General features: G+C 44.3%; 1 protein-coding gene across 6 annotated transcripts in view; it reads right to left on the bottom strand.

Moving 5' to 3' along the window:
• The window catches only part of SPON1 (spondin 1), a 261,400-nt gene that overhangs the window by 240,109 nt on the left and 3,343 nt on the right, over positions 1-17,948 (bottom strand). For all 6 annotated transcript variants that reach the window (XM_023239596.2, XM_045038988.1, XM_045038989.1 and 3 more), the window contains exon 2: positions 696-802. In XM_023239596.2, coding sequence (XP_023095364.1) covers positions 696-802 — 107 coding nt within the window. The remainder of the gene's footprint in view (positions 1-695; positions 803-17,948) is intronic.

The following is a 17,948-nucleotide window of genomic DNA, read 5'->3' as shown; positions in this document are numbered from 1 at the left end:
TTCCCTTGGAAGAATATTCCACGGTGAAATATGACTCACTGTCAGGGCCCTTGCCTTTGAGATTCTCTTTCTTCTCTTGACCCACTTTCGTCTGGCCGTGCCCTTTTGTACAAAGTCAAACGCAGCCTCCCCTGGAGAAGGTTGTTCTGTGAGGACTGACATTTAAAGACCATTACCACCTCTCACACTCAGCCCTGTTCATTTAGCCAAGCAAAGCATGTTTAATTCTTTTAATCTCCTCTCATAAATCAATCTCTTCGTTCCCTTAATAGTCCTTCGCCTATGCTTTGAATTCCTTCCAGTCTGGCCATCCTAAGCTCTTGTTCCGTTTATACTTGGGACTTGCCAGTCAATCACAAATGGCTCTCGGGAAAAACAGCCAGGCCCGCCAGGGCTCTAAGTGCTCTCACTGTGCTGGGCTGTCTGCAGTCCCCCAGGCACTGGGAGTCCAGAGAAGATCCCTTCCTGGTGGCCAATCCTGAAGGCCTGGAAGCAAGCTTGAGACATTTGCCGCCTACACCATTATGGGTCCTTCAATCCTGGCCCATCGGATCCAAGTTCAAGGGAACTTCCTGAGAAGCTACCTCAGACACCTGTACCTCTACTGTCACTCAAGCTCCTCAGTATGTCCTTCTTCCCCCTAGCTTTTACCCACAAGGGCAAGAGGGCAACAGAGGAGCCCAGAGGAGTCTTACCTGGAAGGTCCCAGCATGGTCTTCTTCCTTATCACCCTCTCTGTTCTCTTTGAGGGCAATTAATGTGAATCCTCTGAAGTAGGACGGTGGGGCAGCTGAAAGGGTTACTGTGGAGAGAGGAGAAAGCAGATCATAAGCACAGGAATCAGCTGGCTTCCATCTGACAAATGAATGTTGGTGAGTTCTCCATCAACAAGCCAGACCTGTGGGTTGGAGGGGCAGCAGACAGTGGAAAAGCCTCATTCCTTTGAGTAGTGAACTTTTGCTCTCCACCCCGTTCCCCCTTACATTTCAGAACCTGCAAAATGCCTGAACTATGATCTCAGTTGGGCCTCCTTGAACCAACAAAGGCTTTGGTGCACTCTCTCTCCCAGTAGCCACAATTTGAAAAAGATAGTCCCTGGTCAGGGGCACCTGGGTGGCTCAGTCAGTTAAGTTTCTGACTTCAGCCCAGGTCATGATCTCACGGTTTGTGAGTTTGAGCCCTGGTTCAGGCTCTGTGCTGACAGCACAGAGCCTGGAGCCTGCTTCAGATCCTCTGCTCCCTCTCTCTCTGCTGTTCCACTGTTTGCACTCTCTCTCACTCTCAAAAATAAATAAACATTAAAAAAAAAAAAAAAAAAGAAATCCCTGGTCAGCAACCTCAATCTTGACAGTTATCTAATGTTACACTTCCAAAAGAAATCTAGCCGCTCACAGCCCAAACTCCCTTACAAAGTCCTTTGGGGCAGAGAATGCTGTGTGTTTTCCAAAATATACTTCCTATTTCTTGTAAGCACTCAGCTAGACCACTTTCCCAGCCTCCCTTGCAGTTAGGTCTGTTTGCGTTCTGCCAAGGGAAAGCACAGATGGACGTGATGCATGCCACTTTCTGCTTGGCCCGCACAAACTTTCCACAGGATCTTCCAGTCTCCCTCTCCCACCTATGCCTTCAGAATGCAGCGGATCCAACAGAAGGTGTCCTGGGAGAAGATGATGGAGCCACAAGATAGAAGAAACCAGGGTTTCTGAATAGCTACACAGAGAATCACCCACTGACCAGAAACATCCATCTTGTACTTTGCCTGAACTGGAAATAAACTTACATTGTGAGGGATTGTTTGTTACAGCAGCTGGAGTTCTATGAAACTACATCATGCTCTTCCTTCTCAAATCTACCCAGATAACTTCGTTTTCATTGAATCTAGCTCAAGGGCCTTCTCAGCAATGATGGTCACCCCTCCCTTTGTATCCCTAGCACCTGGCACAGAGCCTGATGTCTAATAGATGCTCCATTCAAGTTTCTTGAAATTTATATAAATTGGGATTGAAATTACTGTCTGGATTAAAGTGCTAAGAGTCTGGCCTTTAAACGCAGAGTTATAGACTCTTAGAGCCTTAAGCTGTCTCAAGAACCCTCCATTCCAGCCTTCTAATTTCACAGACAGGAAACAAAGACACAGAGAGGTCAACAGACACCCCAAGGCAGTAAGAGCACCCACAAGGCAGACTTAGGGGCAGACTCCTCTTCCCCAGTTTAGCATTCCACCCATGGTTGCATATATGGAGTATATCTGAGTATGGATATTCTACAAATGTTAGGTTTTAAAATTTTAAAAATCAACTTAACATACACCATTTATGTGATTCTGAAAAGCAACCCCCTGTCAGGGAGGGACATTCTAGTCTTCTGCTTCCAGTCCTAAAAATAAAGGACCCCCAAATTCCAAAAATTAAAACACCTTTCTTGGACCATGCACCAGCAGCCCATTAGCCCCAACACAATGACATCTCAGGAAAGAACTCTGAGAACCAAAGATTGCAAATCTCATGCTATAATTGCTCAGTTCATCCCACAAAAGTAAAAGAGCATTCTGATTGGCTACTGATGTCTATCGAAAGGTCAGACAGACCTTCTTAGTAAGGAAGAAAGGGTGAGAGAAAAAGCACAGTACAATAGAGTAAGAAAAGTAGGGTGCTCACCAGTGGCAAGCAGAAAATGATGATTATGATGTCAGAAGAAAGAGCTGAGATCTCTGAGGGACAGACAGACAGCCCTAAAGCAGTCTGAGGGTGTCTAGAGTGGGGTGGGAAATGAACAAACAAAACCAAACAGAAACAGAAACAGACTCACAGGTACAGAGAACAATGTGGTCGTTGTCAGAGGGGAGGGGAGTGGGGGGATGGGTGAAATAGGGGAAGTAAGAGGACAAGTTACAAAATCCCAGCTATAAAATAAACAAAGACATGGGAATGCAATGTACAGCATAGGGAATATAGTTAATAATATTGTAAAAACTTCATATGGTGACAGTAGCTATATTTATCATGGTGATTGCTTTGTAATGCCGAGAAATGTTGACTCACTATGTTGTGCACCTGAAACTAATATAATATTGTATGTCAACCACGCTGAAATTAAAAGCACCTATAGGTGGGCATAATAACAGCACTTACCTCAAAGTATCAGTGTGAAGCCTAAACGAATTAACACACGGAAAGTTCTTAACAGCATGCCTGGAATATACTAGGCACTTAATAAATATTAGCTCTTATTACCAGTGATGAGATTATCACATTGCATTTTGTAGATAAGTGTTCGTCTACCTATTCATTAAGTCCTTCAAAAGCAAGAACCACATCTGAGCTCAGCACGGTGATTAGCAGAGAGTTGATAATGCAATTAAGTTTACCAAACTGTGTTCATGGACTAGTAAACTCTATATTATAAAGATGTCAGTTCTTCTCAAATTGATTTATAAATTTAGTGCAGTTAAATTAAATTCCCGTTGTGTTTTTTTTTTGTGATACGGACGAGTTGATTCTGAAACATACATGAAAATGCAAAGCACCAAGAATGTCCAAGGCAATCTGAAGAAAGAAGTGAAAAGTTGGAGGGCTTGTACTACTACATACCCAGACTTACGGAGCTACGGAAATTCAGCCGGCGTACTATAGCAAGGAAAGAAAAAGAGGCCAGTTGAACTGTTTGGGGTCCAGAAAAAGTTCCACAAGTCTATGGAAACTTGCTGTATGATTAAGGATCTCCTGCAGAGCAGTCGGGGGAAAAGATAATACCTTCAGTAAATGGTATGAGGACCACTGGGTAACTATATAGAAACAGGTGAACCTTGACCTTGCACATCATACGCAGAATAAACTTCACATAGACGATAGAGCTAACTGTGAAGAATAAAACAGCAAAGATTTTAGAAGTGAGCTTAGGATAAACTATGAGTGATCTTGGAGTTAGAAACATTTTTTTTAAGCAGACATAAAAAAGAAAATAAAAACAGTGACAATAAAAGGTAAGATACATAAATGGGCTGATGTAAAAATTTTGCCCAACAAAAGACATCATCAGGAACAAGTACGGCACAGTGTGGAAGAAGATATTTGCGACGCATATCACCATCAGTTGACTTTAATCCAAAATATATAAAAACTCTTTCAGATCAAGAAAAGAAAGACAACCCAATAGAGAAAAATAGGCACAACACATGAACCAATGCTTCGTAAAAGAAGGTGCCCAAATGGCCAAAAAGCATATGAAAAGACACTCAACCTCGTTAGTGAACAGGAAAATAAAAATTAAATCCACAATAAATTACTACCGCATTTCCACCAGATTGACTAAACGTAAAAGGATTAACAGTATCAAATGTTAACTGGAACTTTCACACACCGTTGAACCGAAAATAAGCAATTTTCACTGGAAAACTCTTTGGCAGTATTTAATGAAGCCGAACACATACAGACCCTATGATCCAGTGATGTCACTCCTAAATCAACAGGAATGCATACATATGTGTACCAAGTAACATCTATCAGGTTATAGTAACCTTGTATTAGCACCCAAATGAAAACTCAGTGTCAATCATCAGTAGAATGGATATGTAAACTGTGACATATTCGTATAATTGAATGTCCTGTAGTAATGAAAACGAACGAGTTACTGCTACACACAACAAAAGAATAAATCTTGGGGCACCTGGATGGCTCAGTCGGTTAAGCGTCCAACTTCGGCTCAGGTCACGATCTCACGGCTCGCGAGTTCAAGCCCCGCGTCGAGCTCTGTGCTAATGGCTCAGAGCCTGGAGCCTGCTTTGGATTCTGTGTCTCCTCCTCTCACTCTGTGTCTCCCCTGCTCTCACTCTGCCTCTGTCTCTGTCTCTCCCTCAAACATAAATATTTTTTTTAAAAAAACAAAGGAATAAATCTCATAAACATAATCTTGAATGAAAGAAGACATATAAAATAATACAAAGGCTATGATTACATTTATATATTTGTGTGAAATCTGAAAACATACAAAGTAGGGGCACCTGGATGGCTCCGTCGGTTGAGCATCCAACTCTTGATTTCGGCTCAGGTCATGAAGCCAGGGTCATGGGATCGAGCCCGGCATCAGGCTCCTCACTGAGCATGGAGTCTGCTTGGGAGTCTCTCACCCGCTGCCCCTCTCCCCTACTCATGCTCAGTTTCTCTCTAAAATAAAAAAAAAATTTTTTTTAAAGTAATCTACGATGCCAGAGGTCAGGGCACTGGTTACACGCGTGGCAAAGTGGAGTGAGAAGTGATTTGCAGGTGGCACAAGGAATGCCTCTGGAGTGCTGATCATGGTCTGTTTCTTGATCTCGGGCCCACTGCATGAGCATGTTCAATGTGTAGTAATTCACTAAGCAGTCCAATTTGTGAACTTTTCCATATGTAAGTTATATTCTGGTACAAATGTTATTCAGTGATGTTTCTGAATGATAAATATGCCCCTTTCTGTACATCTGTGCAATACACTTAAAGGGCTCATCATAAACTTGGTTTCCCAGAAACCAAGGAATGATGCATTCCTATAGGTAAAAAAAAAAAAACAAAACTAAGGTTTTCCTCTACCTCATTGTATATAACACACAGGACGGAGGCTCTGGAGGCTGAACTCAGAGTGGGGTTTCAACCTGAAATTATCACTGGTGATGACGGTATTCCACAGTACAAGCTGAAAGAAGACAGAAGATCCCATCCCTCCAGAGGACCCCATTCATGTGACCCTCTCCTGAAAGGCACAAATGTGCAGTATGTTCTGAGTTCCAGTAATGACTGAAGATGACTGCTTGGCAATAAATAATAGAATCTTCTCTCTAATGACTCCTCCCTAGTGCCTCCCAAGAGAGGCCATTAAGAGACCCAAGAAATGCAAGAAAACTGCTGATGAAGGTTTAGGGGAAAAAAAAAGTCCATTCAGAGCCATCCTGTGAGCACATACAGGGAACTGGTTAAGAGCGAAGATTTTGGATTAGAACCCTAGAGCTATCGTTTATTAATTACATGACCCCTGGCAAGTTATTTCACCTCCCTGTTCCCTCATTTTTAAAAGAAACTAATGATACTGCCTTTTTTATAGGAATGTGGAGAGGATTAAATAAACATCTATCACAGCGCCTGGTACATAAAGGATTCAAGAGCCGTAAAGGATGCCGATGGCCACTGGCACGGGGGATGTTGGAGCTGAAGAAGATGATGATGAAAATGATAAACACCAGGATGTTCAGCAGGCTGATCAACCGGCAACGGGTTTCCAAAAGCTGGTCCTCAAGGACAATGACTGAACCTCCAAAGAAAAACGCTAGCAGGTGCCAATAAAGGACCCCTGAGAGGGCTGCAAGGAAATAAAGGTCTTTGGGGATGATCCTCACAGGGTCAGGGTATGGGGAGCTCTGGGTAAGCCCTTATCGTGAACAGAGCCTTCCTTTTTCTGAATGCCTCTCACCCAATTTTAATTACACACTTATTTGTGAGTTATATGTTAAATGCTGGTCTCTCCTAATAACCTGGAAGCTCCGTGAGAGCAGAGACCAAGTCTGTCTTAAGCTGCACGGTATTTTTAGCATTGAGCATGCCTTTTCACTCACAATAAATGCTCAATAAACGCTCATTGAGTGTTTGTCCCCTTGGTCCCTCCTTCAAAGTTTCCTCCTCCAAAGCTACCATGTGTAGTATTCAGCCCCTCATCCCTTTGTTACTAAGCACTTTGTGCCCACCCAGTGCTATGCACCTGGAGACCAAAAAAAAAAAAAAAAGATACGACCTCTCCCTCTAGGAGCATTCAGTCTAAGAGCTGGGAGGACAAGACACATCAGCGGATATTTTTTATAACATACGATGGGTGTTATGGATGTGTGGATGATTTGCTCTGGGATGCCAGAGGAGGGAGCATCTGGGTCTAACGTGGGAGTCAGTCAGAGGGGGCTTCAAGGAGGAGGTGGCATTTGAACTCCAAGTGGAGTGAGGAATAAGAGTTTGTCGAGTGGACAAGAGACTAACAGCACTCCAGGTACAGGGAAAGGCATGATGAGACAGTCTTGGCCTTGGAAACCAGAACTATTTCTGTATTTCATAAATTGCAAGCTGGAAGGGACAGGGTGATAAGAGGTCAGGGGAAGAAGGTAGGGGATAGACACTTAAAAGCCTTCAAAGCCTTGCTAAAAAGGGTGGATACCTCCCTGGAGGTGATGAGGGGGCCCTAAAGGGTTTGAGTTAGGGAATGTCATATTCAGATTTATGTTTTAGGAAGAGCAGGCTGGAAGTTGTATGTTTATTGAATTACAGCCTTTCCCTGAAAACCCGTGGCAAGGGCCTCCTGGTCTGCCTTGCTGATATGAGGACTGATGTTTCACCCTTGAGCCTGGCCTTAACTCGCTACCTAAGGTTGAGTTCTCCCCATCCTTGGGTACACTTGCCATATGAAAATCCCAACTCCCAAACAGCTTCCTGGGTCCTTCAAATGTCAGTGTGTCAACCATTTAACATGAACTCTGGGTTTCAGATTCCCTGGCCCTAACTAACCTCAGTGAAAAGATCCTGAGCCAGATCCCAGCTCTCTCCACCTACTAAATGGCACTGAGATGCCCCAGTGTTCATGCCCCCCCACACACACATCAACTACAGGGAACTTTAACTTCTGCCTTAACTTGCAACCTGGGGTTACAAAGACTGCTGAAGCAGTACACAAGCCACAGCGGTCCCCTCCCTGCTGTGCAGGACTTTCAGAACACGGGAAGATTCGATGCACATGCTTCACTTAGAAATTGGCACGGCGCACCTGGGTGCCTCAGTCAGTTAAGCGTCTCTTAATTTCAGCTCATGATCTCGCAGTTGGTGAGTTCAAGCTCCACATCGGGCTCTGTGCTGACAGTGTGGGGCCTGCTTGGGTTTCTTTCTTCCTCGCTCCCTGCCCCTCCTCCACTTGTACTCTGTCTCTCTTTCTCTCTCTCTCTCTCTCTCAAAAAAAAATCCATTAATGATAATAAAAAAAGAAATTGGCACAATTGAGCCCACCCAGCCAGGATGAGGCGGAAGGAGATGGTATTGATGGGTTGGCAGATGGGAAGGCAGGGCTAAAAGTCTAAAACAAGTGTGATGGTGGGCTTGGCCCACTCTGTTTTCCCTGGATGGTCTTCTGTAGCTAGTGCTCCAGAATTCCCAGGCAGAGATGAAACAAGTCCCATTCCAAATTAAATATCACACATCTCTAAAATTGAAAACTGAGGGCGCCTGGGTGGCGCAGTCGGTTAAACGTCCGACTTCAGCCAGGTCACGATCTCGCGGTCCGTGGGTTCGAGCCCCGCGTCGGGCTCTGGGCTGATGGCTCAGAGCCTGGAGCCTGTTTCCGATTCTGTGTCTCCCTCTCTCTCTGCCCCTCCCCCATTCATGCTCTGTCTCTCTCTGTCCCAAAAATAAATAAAAAACGTTGAAAAAAAATTTTTTTTAATTGAAAACTGGATGTAGCTAACAGATCTGGGTTCGAATCTCTACTGTTTACTATGTGTAACCTTTGGCAAGTTACTTAACCTCTCGAGGTCTCAGTTTCTAATCTCCTGTAAAATGACGGTCTTGGTACTTATCTCATTGTTATTATGACAACAAATGAATTAATATTCATAATAATAAGTGTACATATATGTTTGTTAAATTAGTAGGATACATTAAAAAGAAATCATTCTCTTCCATAAAATAGGGATCATCATTATCATCTCATGGGTTTGTTATAAGGATTAAAGATGGGAATGTATATGAAGCACAATGCAACAGCCCAATGGAAGTTCATTCTTTCCCACATATGCTACCTCTTCATGGGATGGCTGGGAGCCAGATGCATGGGTCCTGAGCTGACCATTACGCAGATGGGAAGAGGGATGGGTGGGAAGGAAGCTCCTGGAGACTTGGCGATGTGTCAGCCAAGAGAATGTAGCTGGGGGTATGGGTGAGGGCAGGAAGCTCGGAGGGACATACACTCTCCAGGAGCCCCACTTCTTATCCTGGTCAGACAATGGGATCTCTGGGGCTGGTGATAATAGCACCCCCTCTCCCTCCTGAAACATAATGTCACAGAAGTGACTGTGGCCCAAATTTAGTCTCTCTCCACACCCCATTCCCCTGCGTCTGTGACCCAATATGGGCCAATCAGAATCCTCCCCCGGGGTTTTTCCAGTTTGGAATTAATGGGACCGGGGCTTTTCTTTTAGGTACAGGACTAACTGAAAGATTTTTCATGGAAGGTTCTTGGCAGCTATAGTCCTTGTTATTTGGAGAAAGTTTATCTGTAGTAAGAAAAATGAGGACAACATACAGAAACACAGCCAAGAGATACGGGATGGAAAAAGTGACACAGACAAGGTAGAAGGGAGAGATGGAAAGGAGAGAGGGAGGAGAGAACCCTTTTGGGTCCCTAGATCCATTTATACCTGAAGCCAGACCCGCCCCTAGACTTTCCAAATATGAGACTAATTCTGCTTTAGTTAACTTGACTTTGTTCCTGTCATGTTCTGTGGAAAGAGTCTTTACTAATTTTGAAACAAAGAAAGAAAATAATTCTCCCTAAACTCTACAATTCATTAGCAGGCTAGGGAAATGGTATTTGTGGCTTAACTGAGGTGGTTGACCGGGAAGGTGGCAGCTGATACTAAAATGTCACTGAGCTGACAGCAAATCAGTTGACTTCGAAAGTATTGAACTAGATGTCAACTTTAGGGAAAGACTCAAGGGATGTCAAGGGAGCCCCTTGCTCAACATTCTTATCCACTTTGATAAAGATTTCTAAGACTGCTTATCAGAACTGTAGATAATCCAAAATGAGATTACATGGATAAGTCACTCAGTGACAGAATCCAGATCCACGAGTGGCTGACAGCTACAGGGATGGACCCAAACATGCTGGATTACGTCTGAGGAAGACCAAGTTATGAGGAATCACGTCGAATCTTACATTCAAAGACCAGTCACACCAGTTGAGGGAGAGGAGGGAAGGAAGCAAGCCTTCCCAGCAGCTCACAGGAATTTTTGCTGGCTGCAAGCTCAGCGTGATCCCAGAGCACTGCGAAAATAGCAAACACAAGACCTGGCAAGCTTAACACAAACACAGCCCTCAGGACAAGGGAGATAATCATCCCCCATGTTCTATCCCTATCAGAGCACATCTGGAGTACAAAGTGCAAGGGGACAAGAAACAGCATCCTATAGAGAATGGCTGAAGAAATGGGGCATTTTGGCCCAAAGTCATAGTTTCTATTTCTCCACAAACACCTCAATGGCTGACATATGGCCAAGGGGAGACCTTATTTGCTCGACTCCAAAGAACAGAACCTGGACCGATGAGCGGAAGTTACATGGAAGGGACATGTTGGCAAGAGAAAAGTACAACCAGGTCAACCATGGCTCAAGCTCTGCCAGCTTTGAGCATCATCACCTAAAGGAAGCTCAGGATTCTTCTCTCTCCAACACTTCACTGCCCAGGCAGGAGGAGGCTGCTGTCACCCCAACTTTGGGGACATCCTACTGGCCACTGTACTCGGGTACAGGATAGGCAGTGATGTGACCAGGTGCTAATGTATGTGGAGCACAGGAGGCTGGGGTGGAGCGAGGAGAGGTTGTGATGGGGAAACGTGGTCATAGAAAAGTGACCATCTTTTGGCCGCCTTCTCTCTGTGTCTCCTCATCTTGTTTTATTTTTTATTCTTATTTTTTTCATAATGTGTTTTTTATTTATTTTTATTTTTTTACTATATGAGATTATTGTCAAATTGGTTTCCATACAACACCCAGTGCTCATCCCAAAAGATGCCCTCTTCAATGCCCATCACCTACCCTCCCCTCCCTCCCAGCCCCCCATCAACCCTCAGTTTGTTCTCAGTTTTTAAGAGTCTCTTATGCTTTGGCTCTCTCCCACTCTAACCTCTTTTTTTTTTTTTTCTCTTTCCCCTCCCCCATGGGCTTCTGTTAAGTTTCTCAGGATCCACATAAGAGTGAAAACATATGGTATCTGTCTTTCTCTGTATGGTTTATTTCACTTAGCATCACACTCTCCAGTTCCATCCATGTTGCTACCAAGGGCCATATTTCATTCTTTCTCCTTGCCACGTAGTACTCCATTGTGTATATAAACCACAATTTCTTTATCCATTCGTCAGTTGATGGACATTTAGGCTCTCTCCATAATTTGGCTATTGTTGAGAGTGCTGCTATGAACATTGGGGTACAAGTGGCCCTATGCATCAGTACTCCTGTATCCCTTGGGTAAATTCCTAGCAGTGCTACTGCTGGGTCATAGGGTAGGTCTATTTTTAATTTTCTGAGGAACCTCCACACTGCTTTTCAGAGCGGCTGCACCAATTTGCATTCCCACCAACAGCGCAAGAGGGTTCCCGTTTCTCCACATCCTCTCCAGCATCTCTAGTCTCCTGATTTGTTCATTTTGGCCACTCGGACTGGCGTGAGGTGATACCTGAGTGTGGTTTTGATTTGTATTTCTCTGTCCTCATCTTGTTTTAAAGAAAAAAAAAAAAGAGAGAGAGAGATTATAGATTTCTGGAATCCAGCTCTTTGTTGGGGGTGGGTCCAGTGAAGCTGCGGTTAGTTTGTTTGTTTTACGCTTTCCAAGTGATTCTGGAGCATAGCTAGGTTTGGACACCGCACAAATGACCCCACGGAGTGCTGATTCCAGGGAAAGTCACTTAATAATTGGTGTCGAAGTTTGACTGACCAATAATCCTCTCTGCTCTCTTCTCCATTCAATCAAAGCCAGTGTCTGAAGCTGGGAGCCCCTTCCCTTTGCCCTTCTGCCGACTGTCCTGCTCTTCACCTCTGAACCATCAATGATCCAGCTTTTCACCATGCTGATCTCCTTCCTCTCAATAGTCTTTTTTTTTTAATTTTTTAAATGTTTTTACTCATTTTTGAGACAGAGAGAGACAAAGCATGAGCAGGGGAGGGGCAGAGAGAGAGGGAGACACAGAATCCGAAGCAGGCTCCAGGCTCTGAGCTGTCAGCACAGAGCCTGACGCGGGGCTTGAACTCATGGAGTGGGAGATCATGACCTGAGCTGAAGTCAGACGCTCAACCGCTCAACCGACTGAGCCACCCAGGCGCCCCTCAATAGTCTTTACCTGGGACCAGCCATCTGCCTGCCCTCAACCTCCAGCCAATGCCCCCAGGGCACTGGGCATCTCTTCTCTCTGCTGCCTCCACCTGGAGCTCCTTGACATTGGTCCCCATCCCTGGTCTCACTTCTCTGGCTGAGACAGAAACACTTTCTCTTGCTTCCATCTAGCTCTCTTAGCAGGAGATCTCACACCAGGATTCTTCACTTTTCTTTTTTTCAACAAATAAAGATTTAGTGCCTGTCATGTCCACAAACTGTTCTGGGTGCTAGAAATAAATGGCAAACAAGAAAGGACACAGCCCTTGCTCTCATGAAGCTTATATTCTAGCTTGAGGAGGCAGATGATAAACAAGATAATTTCAGAGAGTGATTAAGGGCTATGATGAAAATGAAATCAGGCAAAAGAAATGGGAAACATAAATTGGCGGTCAGAGAAGCCTATTTAAAGGGATAAAATCTGAGCTGAAACTTAAAAGACAAGGAGTGAGCCACATAAAGCTGAGCATTCTAGTCATGGAGAAGAGCATGTACAAAGGCCCTGGGGTGGGAATGAGCGAAAATCCAAAGAGTAGTGTTGCAGCTACGAGGTGAAGGAGGAGAAAGAACAGGAAGAAAAGAAAATGAAGAAGGATGAGGAGGAGAAGGAAAAGAGAAGAGGGGGAGGGGAAGACGAGGAGGAGGGGGAGGAGGAGGAGGAGGGGGGGGAGGAGGAGGAGGAGGAGGAGGAGGGGGAGGAGGAGGAGGATTATAAGAGCTTCCTCTAGCTCTTAGAATCACCGTCCTGTTTTTATGGCCTGCTCCGAGTTTGCCCACCTTCCCACACTCCTATCCCCCCCACATGGTGCTTTGTGCCTGGAGTCTTTCCCTGCCCTTCTGCTGTCTCACAAAGTCCACGAGGCATATTTGCAAATGTCCGGGCCACAATGGGAGATAGGGTTTGAGTTATTTCCCATGGGTCTTCTGGGCCTCAGCTAATCCACAGAGGTGCATAGGCCCCTGTTTAAGTTTCCCTGAACCTTTCCTGGCAGTTTTGAATATTCCATGCAAGTTAGAAGCTTTGTCTATGTAGAGCTCACAAGGACTTCTTGGCGATGTCACCGAATTCCTTACCTGCCCATCCCAGCCTCATCTCTAGCCCAGCCAAGACACCCTGTAGACATGGGAAATTTATACCAGCAAGAGCTGACCGGCCACACAGGAGGCTTCATGTGACATGGTGAGCTCCCTGACACGTAGGTGTTCCAGCAGATGTGCCTATGGTATAATCACACACAAGTGCACACTGTCAGAAAAAAACTAGAGGAAATGATACCTTCGATAATTCAGGCCACTTGGCACCCCATTCAATACATGCATGTGCCTGAGCGTGCATGGGAGGGGACTCATTCCCTCACTCCATCACAGTGAGTATTTTGTACCTGTCATGTCAGGGGTTAAGGACCAGCAAGCCACTTGTTTTACCTGTTACTTGATTGAGGGGACACTGGTCTCTTCCAATGCGGGAGGGGCAAATGGAAGTCCTGGACTTATTAAGAAATGTCAATGTGCTTCTATTCCTCGTTAACAGAACTATCTGGAAGGAGACATGAATGAGGCTACATTGAATACAGTACCCATGTTCCTACTGGCATACAATTTGAAAGGATTTTTAAGGAATAAAATTGTTGGCATCATTTTATTTTTAATTTCTTTAAATGTTTATTTATTTTTGAGAGAGAGAGAGAGAGAGAGAGCGAGCATGAGCATGGGCATGAGTGGGGGAGGGGCATAGAGAGAGAGGGAGACACAGAATCCAAAGCAGGCTCCAGGCTCCGAGCTGTCAGCACAGAGCCCAACGCGGGGCTCAAACTCACAAATAGGAGATCGTGACCTGAGCCGAAGTCGGACGCTCAACTAACTGAGCCACCCAGGCACCCCAAGGAATAATTTTGACTTACATGATTTTTTGCTTTCCATGGTGCCTCAAGTGAGATGGGGCTCCAGTCTACTCAAATTGTCTCATTTTCTTTCAGAATATATATCCCTGTGAGCTTTTCTTTTTCTTCTAATTTCTTTTCCCTCCTCCTCCTCCTTCTTCCTTCTTCCTGCAACTCCCTTTCTTCTTCCTTCTTCTTCCTCCCTCTACTCCTCCTCCTCCTTCTTCTCTCTCTTGTTTTCTGTTTTATCCACTTCCTCCTTATTCCTTTCTTTCCTTAGAGCTTCCACCTTTATTGAGGGAGAGGGTGAGATAGAACAGGTCACTCTGACATACTGGCCCTTTTTTCTCCTCTCAGTATGAAACCTATCAATACCACACACACACACACACACACACACACACACACACACACACACACCCTAACACTCCTTCCATCCTGACTCATTTAGCAAGTATATAAACTTTACATGCTGTCGGGAAGACCATCTAGATACCTTTTACTGGATGAGAGGACATGAAATGCTGTGCTTTTAGATGACTATGCATTAAAACATGTGGCAGAGATAGCTAATTGTCCCTTTAAATCCATTTTCACCTTCATTCTTTTGGGGAAAAAAAATCCTTTCCCCAAGTTTTAGCTGGGCGTGTGGCTGTCTAGCTAAATGCTTTATTTCCCAGGCTCCCTTGCCGCTAGGTGTGGTCAAGTATCTAAATCCTTACCAGTGGAGTGTGTTTGACAGTGCTGGGTGCAATTCTGGGTCACATCGTTCAAAAGAAAGCTGCTTGCCCTCTACTTCCTTCCCCCCCCCCCCCCCCCCCCCCGCACACTGACTGAAACTCACATGTGTTGGCAGTGAGCTGGCTGTAACGGCTCTGATGAGAACACCCTACAACAGTACTGTCCAGAAAATAAGCTCCCGGAAGGTGAAATTCACTGTATTTGTTAACAAGTATCCAGTAGGAACAAATGTAAAACAAGCAAAATTAATTTTAACAACATATTTTACTGAAGCTAATATATACAATTACCACTTCAATATGGAATCGATGTCAAAAAAATCATTGAGGGGCACCTGGGTGGCTCAGTCGGTTGAGCGAATGGCTCTTGATTTCAGCTCAGGTCCCGGTCTCAGGGTTCATGGGATCGAGCCCCGTGTCAGGCTCTGCACTGACAGCGTGGAACCCGCTTGGGATTCTCTCTCTCCCTCTCTTTCGGCCCCTCCCCGCCCCCCTCAAAATAAATAAATAAATAAACAAACAAACAAACACTTAAAAAGTTATTGAGAAGTCTATTTTTCTTCCATCCTTATCTCTCAACCACCGGTGTGTGTCTTACACTCACGCTACATCTCAATTCGGACCAGCCACATTTCAGGTGCTGTAACTCCAGGCTGTCTATGGGACAGCAGAGCACTGGCGGATTACAGGGCAACACAGCAGAAGGAATCTGGGTTCCTGGTTGACCCCGTGGAGCAAAGCTGGCCATCATCTAGGACTTCCCATTTACCTCTTATTTTCAAAAAACTGTATTTTGGGGTCTCTGTGAGACATGAGCTTCACCTATATCTTCAGTAATATAACATGGTAAGAGGTTTTCCTCCCCCGCAGAAGTTAACATTGACCTGCATCTGACATTCTGTATGACAAGCAAATGGAGAGCAATAGTGAAAAGTTCTTGACATGCCAGCCCATGTATGTGAACTTATCAGCAATTACATCCTGCTGCTCCAGCTGAGTCAGCAGTGTGTATGGAGGAGCACCCAAATTTTAAACCCTGAAAAATCCCTATTTGATATGCTTTCATTTTTTGGTATGTTTTGATTTTTTTTTTTTTTTTTTTTTTTGCATTTCATGAAACTCAAAGCAGTAAGCAATCTCTTTTAATTTTCACTATCAACTTGAACTACATACTTATTAAAAGGGGGCCAAGTTTAAAAAATAAAGTTATATAATAAAAAAGAGGAGAATGATACAAGAAAAGAGAAGTGGGAGGGACGACTTATAGTTAATTACACTATCAGCAGCAGCACTGAATTTTTAAAAACTCCACTACATTAGACATAGTTTATTTAAACGACCTTATCCAGTTTAAAATTCTCCAATTCCACACAGGTACTTTATGAACATCTAATTTTGTAGGCCTGGTCGTATAAGTTTGTGTGTAAGAATAAAACAACAATCGGGGCGCCTGGGTGGCGCAGTCGGTTAAGCGTCCGACTTCAGCCAGGTCACGATCTCGCGGTCCATGAGTTTGAGCCCCGCGTCGGGCTCTGGGCTGATGGCTCGGAGCCTGGAGCCTGTTTCTGATTCTGTGTCTCCCTCTCTCTCTGCCCCTCCCCCGTTCATGCTCTGTCTCTCTCTGTCCCAAAAATAAATTAAAACGTTGAAAAAAAATTAAAAAAAAAATAAATAAAACAACAATCAAATTAGGGTTTTTTTTTTCCTATCCAATTTGTTTCTGTTTTCCCACAAACAAAAGGAACTGGCTAAAGATTGACAAGGTTGTTCATGTTTCTAAATTAGTTCTCTAGTTTATGAGGAAACGCAATCCCAAAGTCTATAAAAAGGAAAAAAAGCAAATGTAAATAAGGAGACATTGCTTTAGACTTTGTGTCCCAAGATATGTCAGTTATTGTCTTGATTTGTTGTTGCTGTATCCAGAATGCCGAGGGCAGCCATAGTTAATTCATTTTATTCCCTGTTCATTTTCGTGTGTCAATACAGGAGACCAGTTAAGGGAACAGATTTAGGAGTCAGACATCCCTTAGTTTGTATCGTGACTCCAATGATTACCAGCTGTGTGGTCATGGGCAAGTTATGAAACCTCTCTGAGACTTGGTCTTCTCATCTGTAAAATAAGAATCATAATAAACTGCCTCAAAGTACTGGAAAGAATAAGTGAGATGAGTAGGAAGTATTTAACACCATGTCTCATCCAGTGTTTCTGCCAAGTATTTTTCTATTTCCAAAATAATCATCTTATAATGTGTATTTTTTTTTAAGCACCTACTCTATGACAGCTTTTTTTCTTAAACATAGATTATTCCTGACTCCCACAGCAACAGTGTAAGGGGTGGGGGAGCACTCTCATTTCACAGCTGGAGAAGTTCTAGCTCAGAGAGGTGAAGTGGCCTGCCTACGGTCACACAGCGAATATATGACTGAACAGAAGTCAAACATCAAAGCCTGTGCCCTTTCTGCCAGACTGAGGTGGGGCTCTCCGGGACACACAGTCCTGTGGCATTGTGCACCCCAGAGTGGGACAAAGAACGAGAAGGCCAAGCAGCTTTGGAGGTCTCCAAACCTCACAGTTTCGAATAAATCCCCCAATTATGCTTGAAGTTGGACAAGCTTTTGAAATCTCGACTGGACATTCTTTTCCCATCAAGTTCCTTGAAATTTCCCTTTAAAGAGCATCTAGGAAAAGCCACTCTCATTAGCCAGGGTCTGGCTTTATTTTCCTAATAAACAGATCTTTAGTCAGACAAAAGGGCCTCTTTTATTTTCAATCAATTCTTCAACATTTCAGCTGATTTTCTTCTATTTGGCTTGAAATTGTGATCTGGGAATGGCTAGTCCTGCAAATTGTCGTCCTATCAGGGAAGCCCCTTGAGGATCCTCAACTTGTTATTTTTAATCACTGTAATCTCCTTGTCAAAGGAGGCCATGGTCAGAAACAGAGCAGGCCTTTCAGAGCTTTTCTAAAGCACAGTTATTGCCAAGGGAGGGGGGACAGGGGGAAGAGGGAGGGAGGGGAGAGAGAAGCGGTGGGAGAGAGAAGGAAGTCCATATAGCACTCGCAACTTGGAAAAAGCTGAATAATAATCTCAATGGGATCCTGGCTGTTGAGAAGAAAGCCCGTGTGTGTGTGTGTGTGTGTGTGTGTGTGTGTGTGTGTGTGTGTGTGTGTGTGTATTAACAGTGA

The sequence above is a fragment of the Felis catus genome, chromosome D1, assembly GCF_018350175.1.
Source record: "Felis catus isolate Fca126 chromosome D1, F.catus_Fca126_mat1.0, whole genome shotgun sequence".
Taxonomy (NCBI): Eukaryota; Metazoa; Chordata; class Mammalia; order Carnivora; family Felidae; genus Felis; species Felis catus.
The sequence above is the reverse complement of the archived record's forward strand: the minus strand, read 5'-3'. Positions and strand labels throughout refer to the sequence as shown.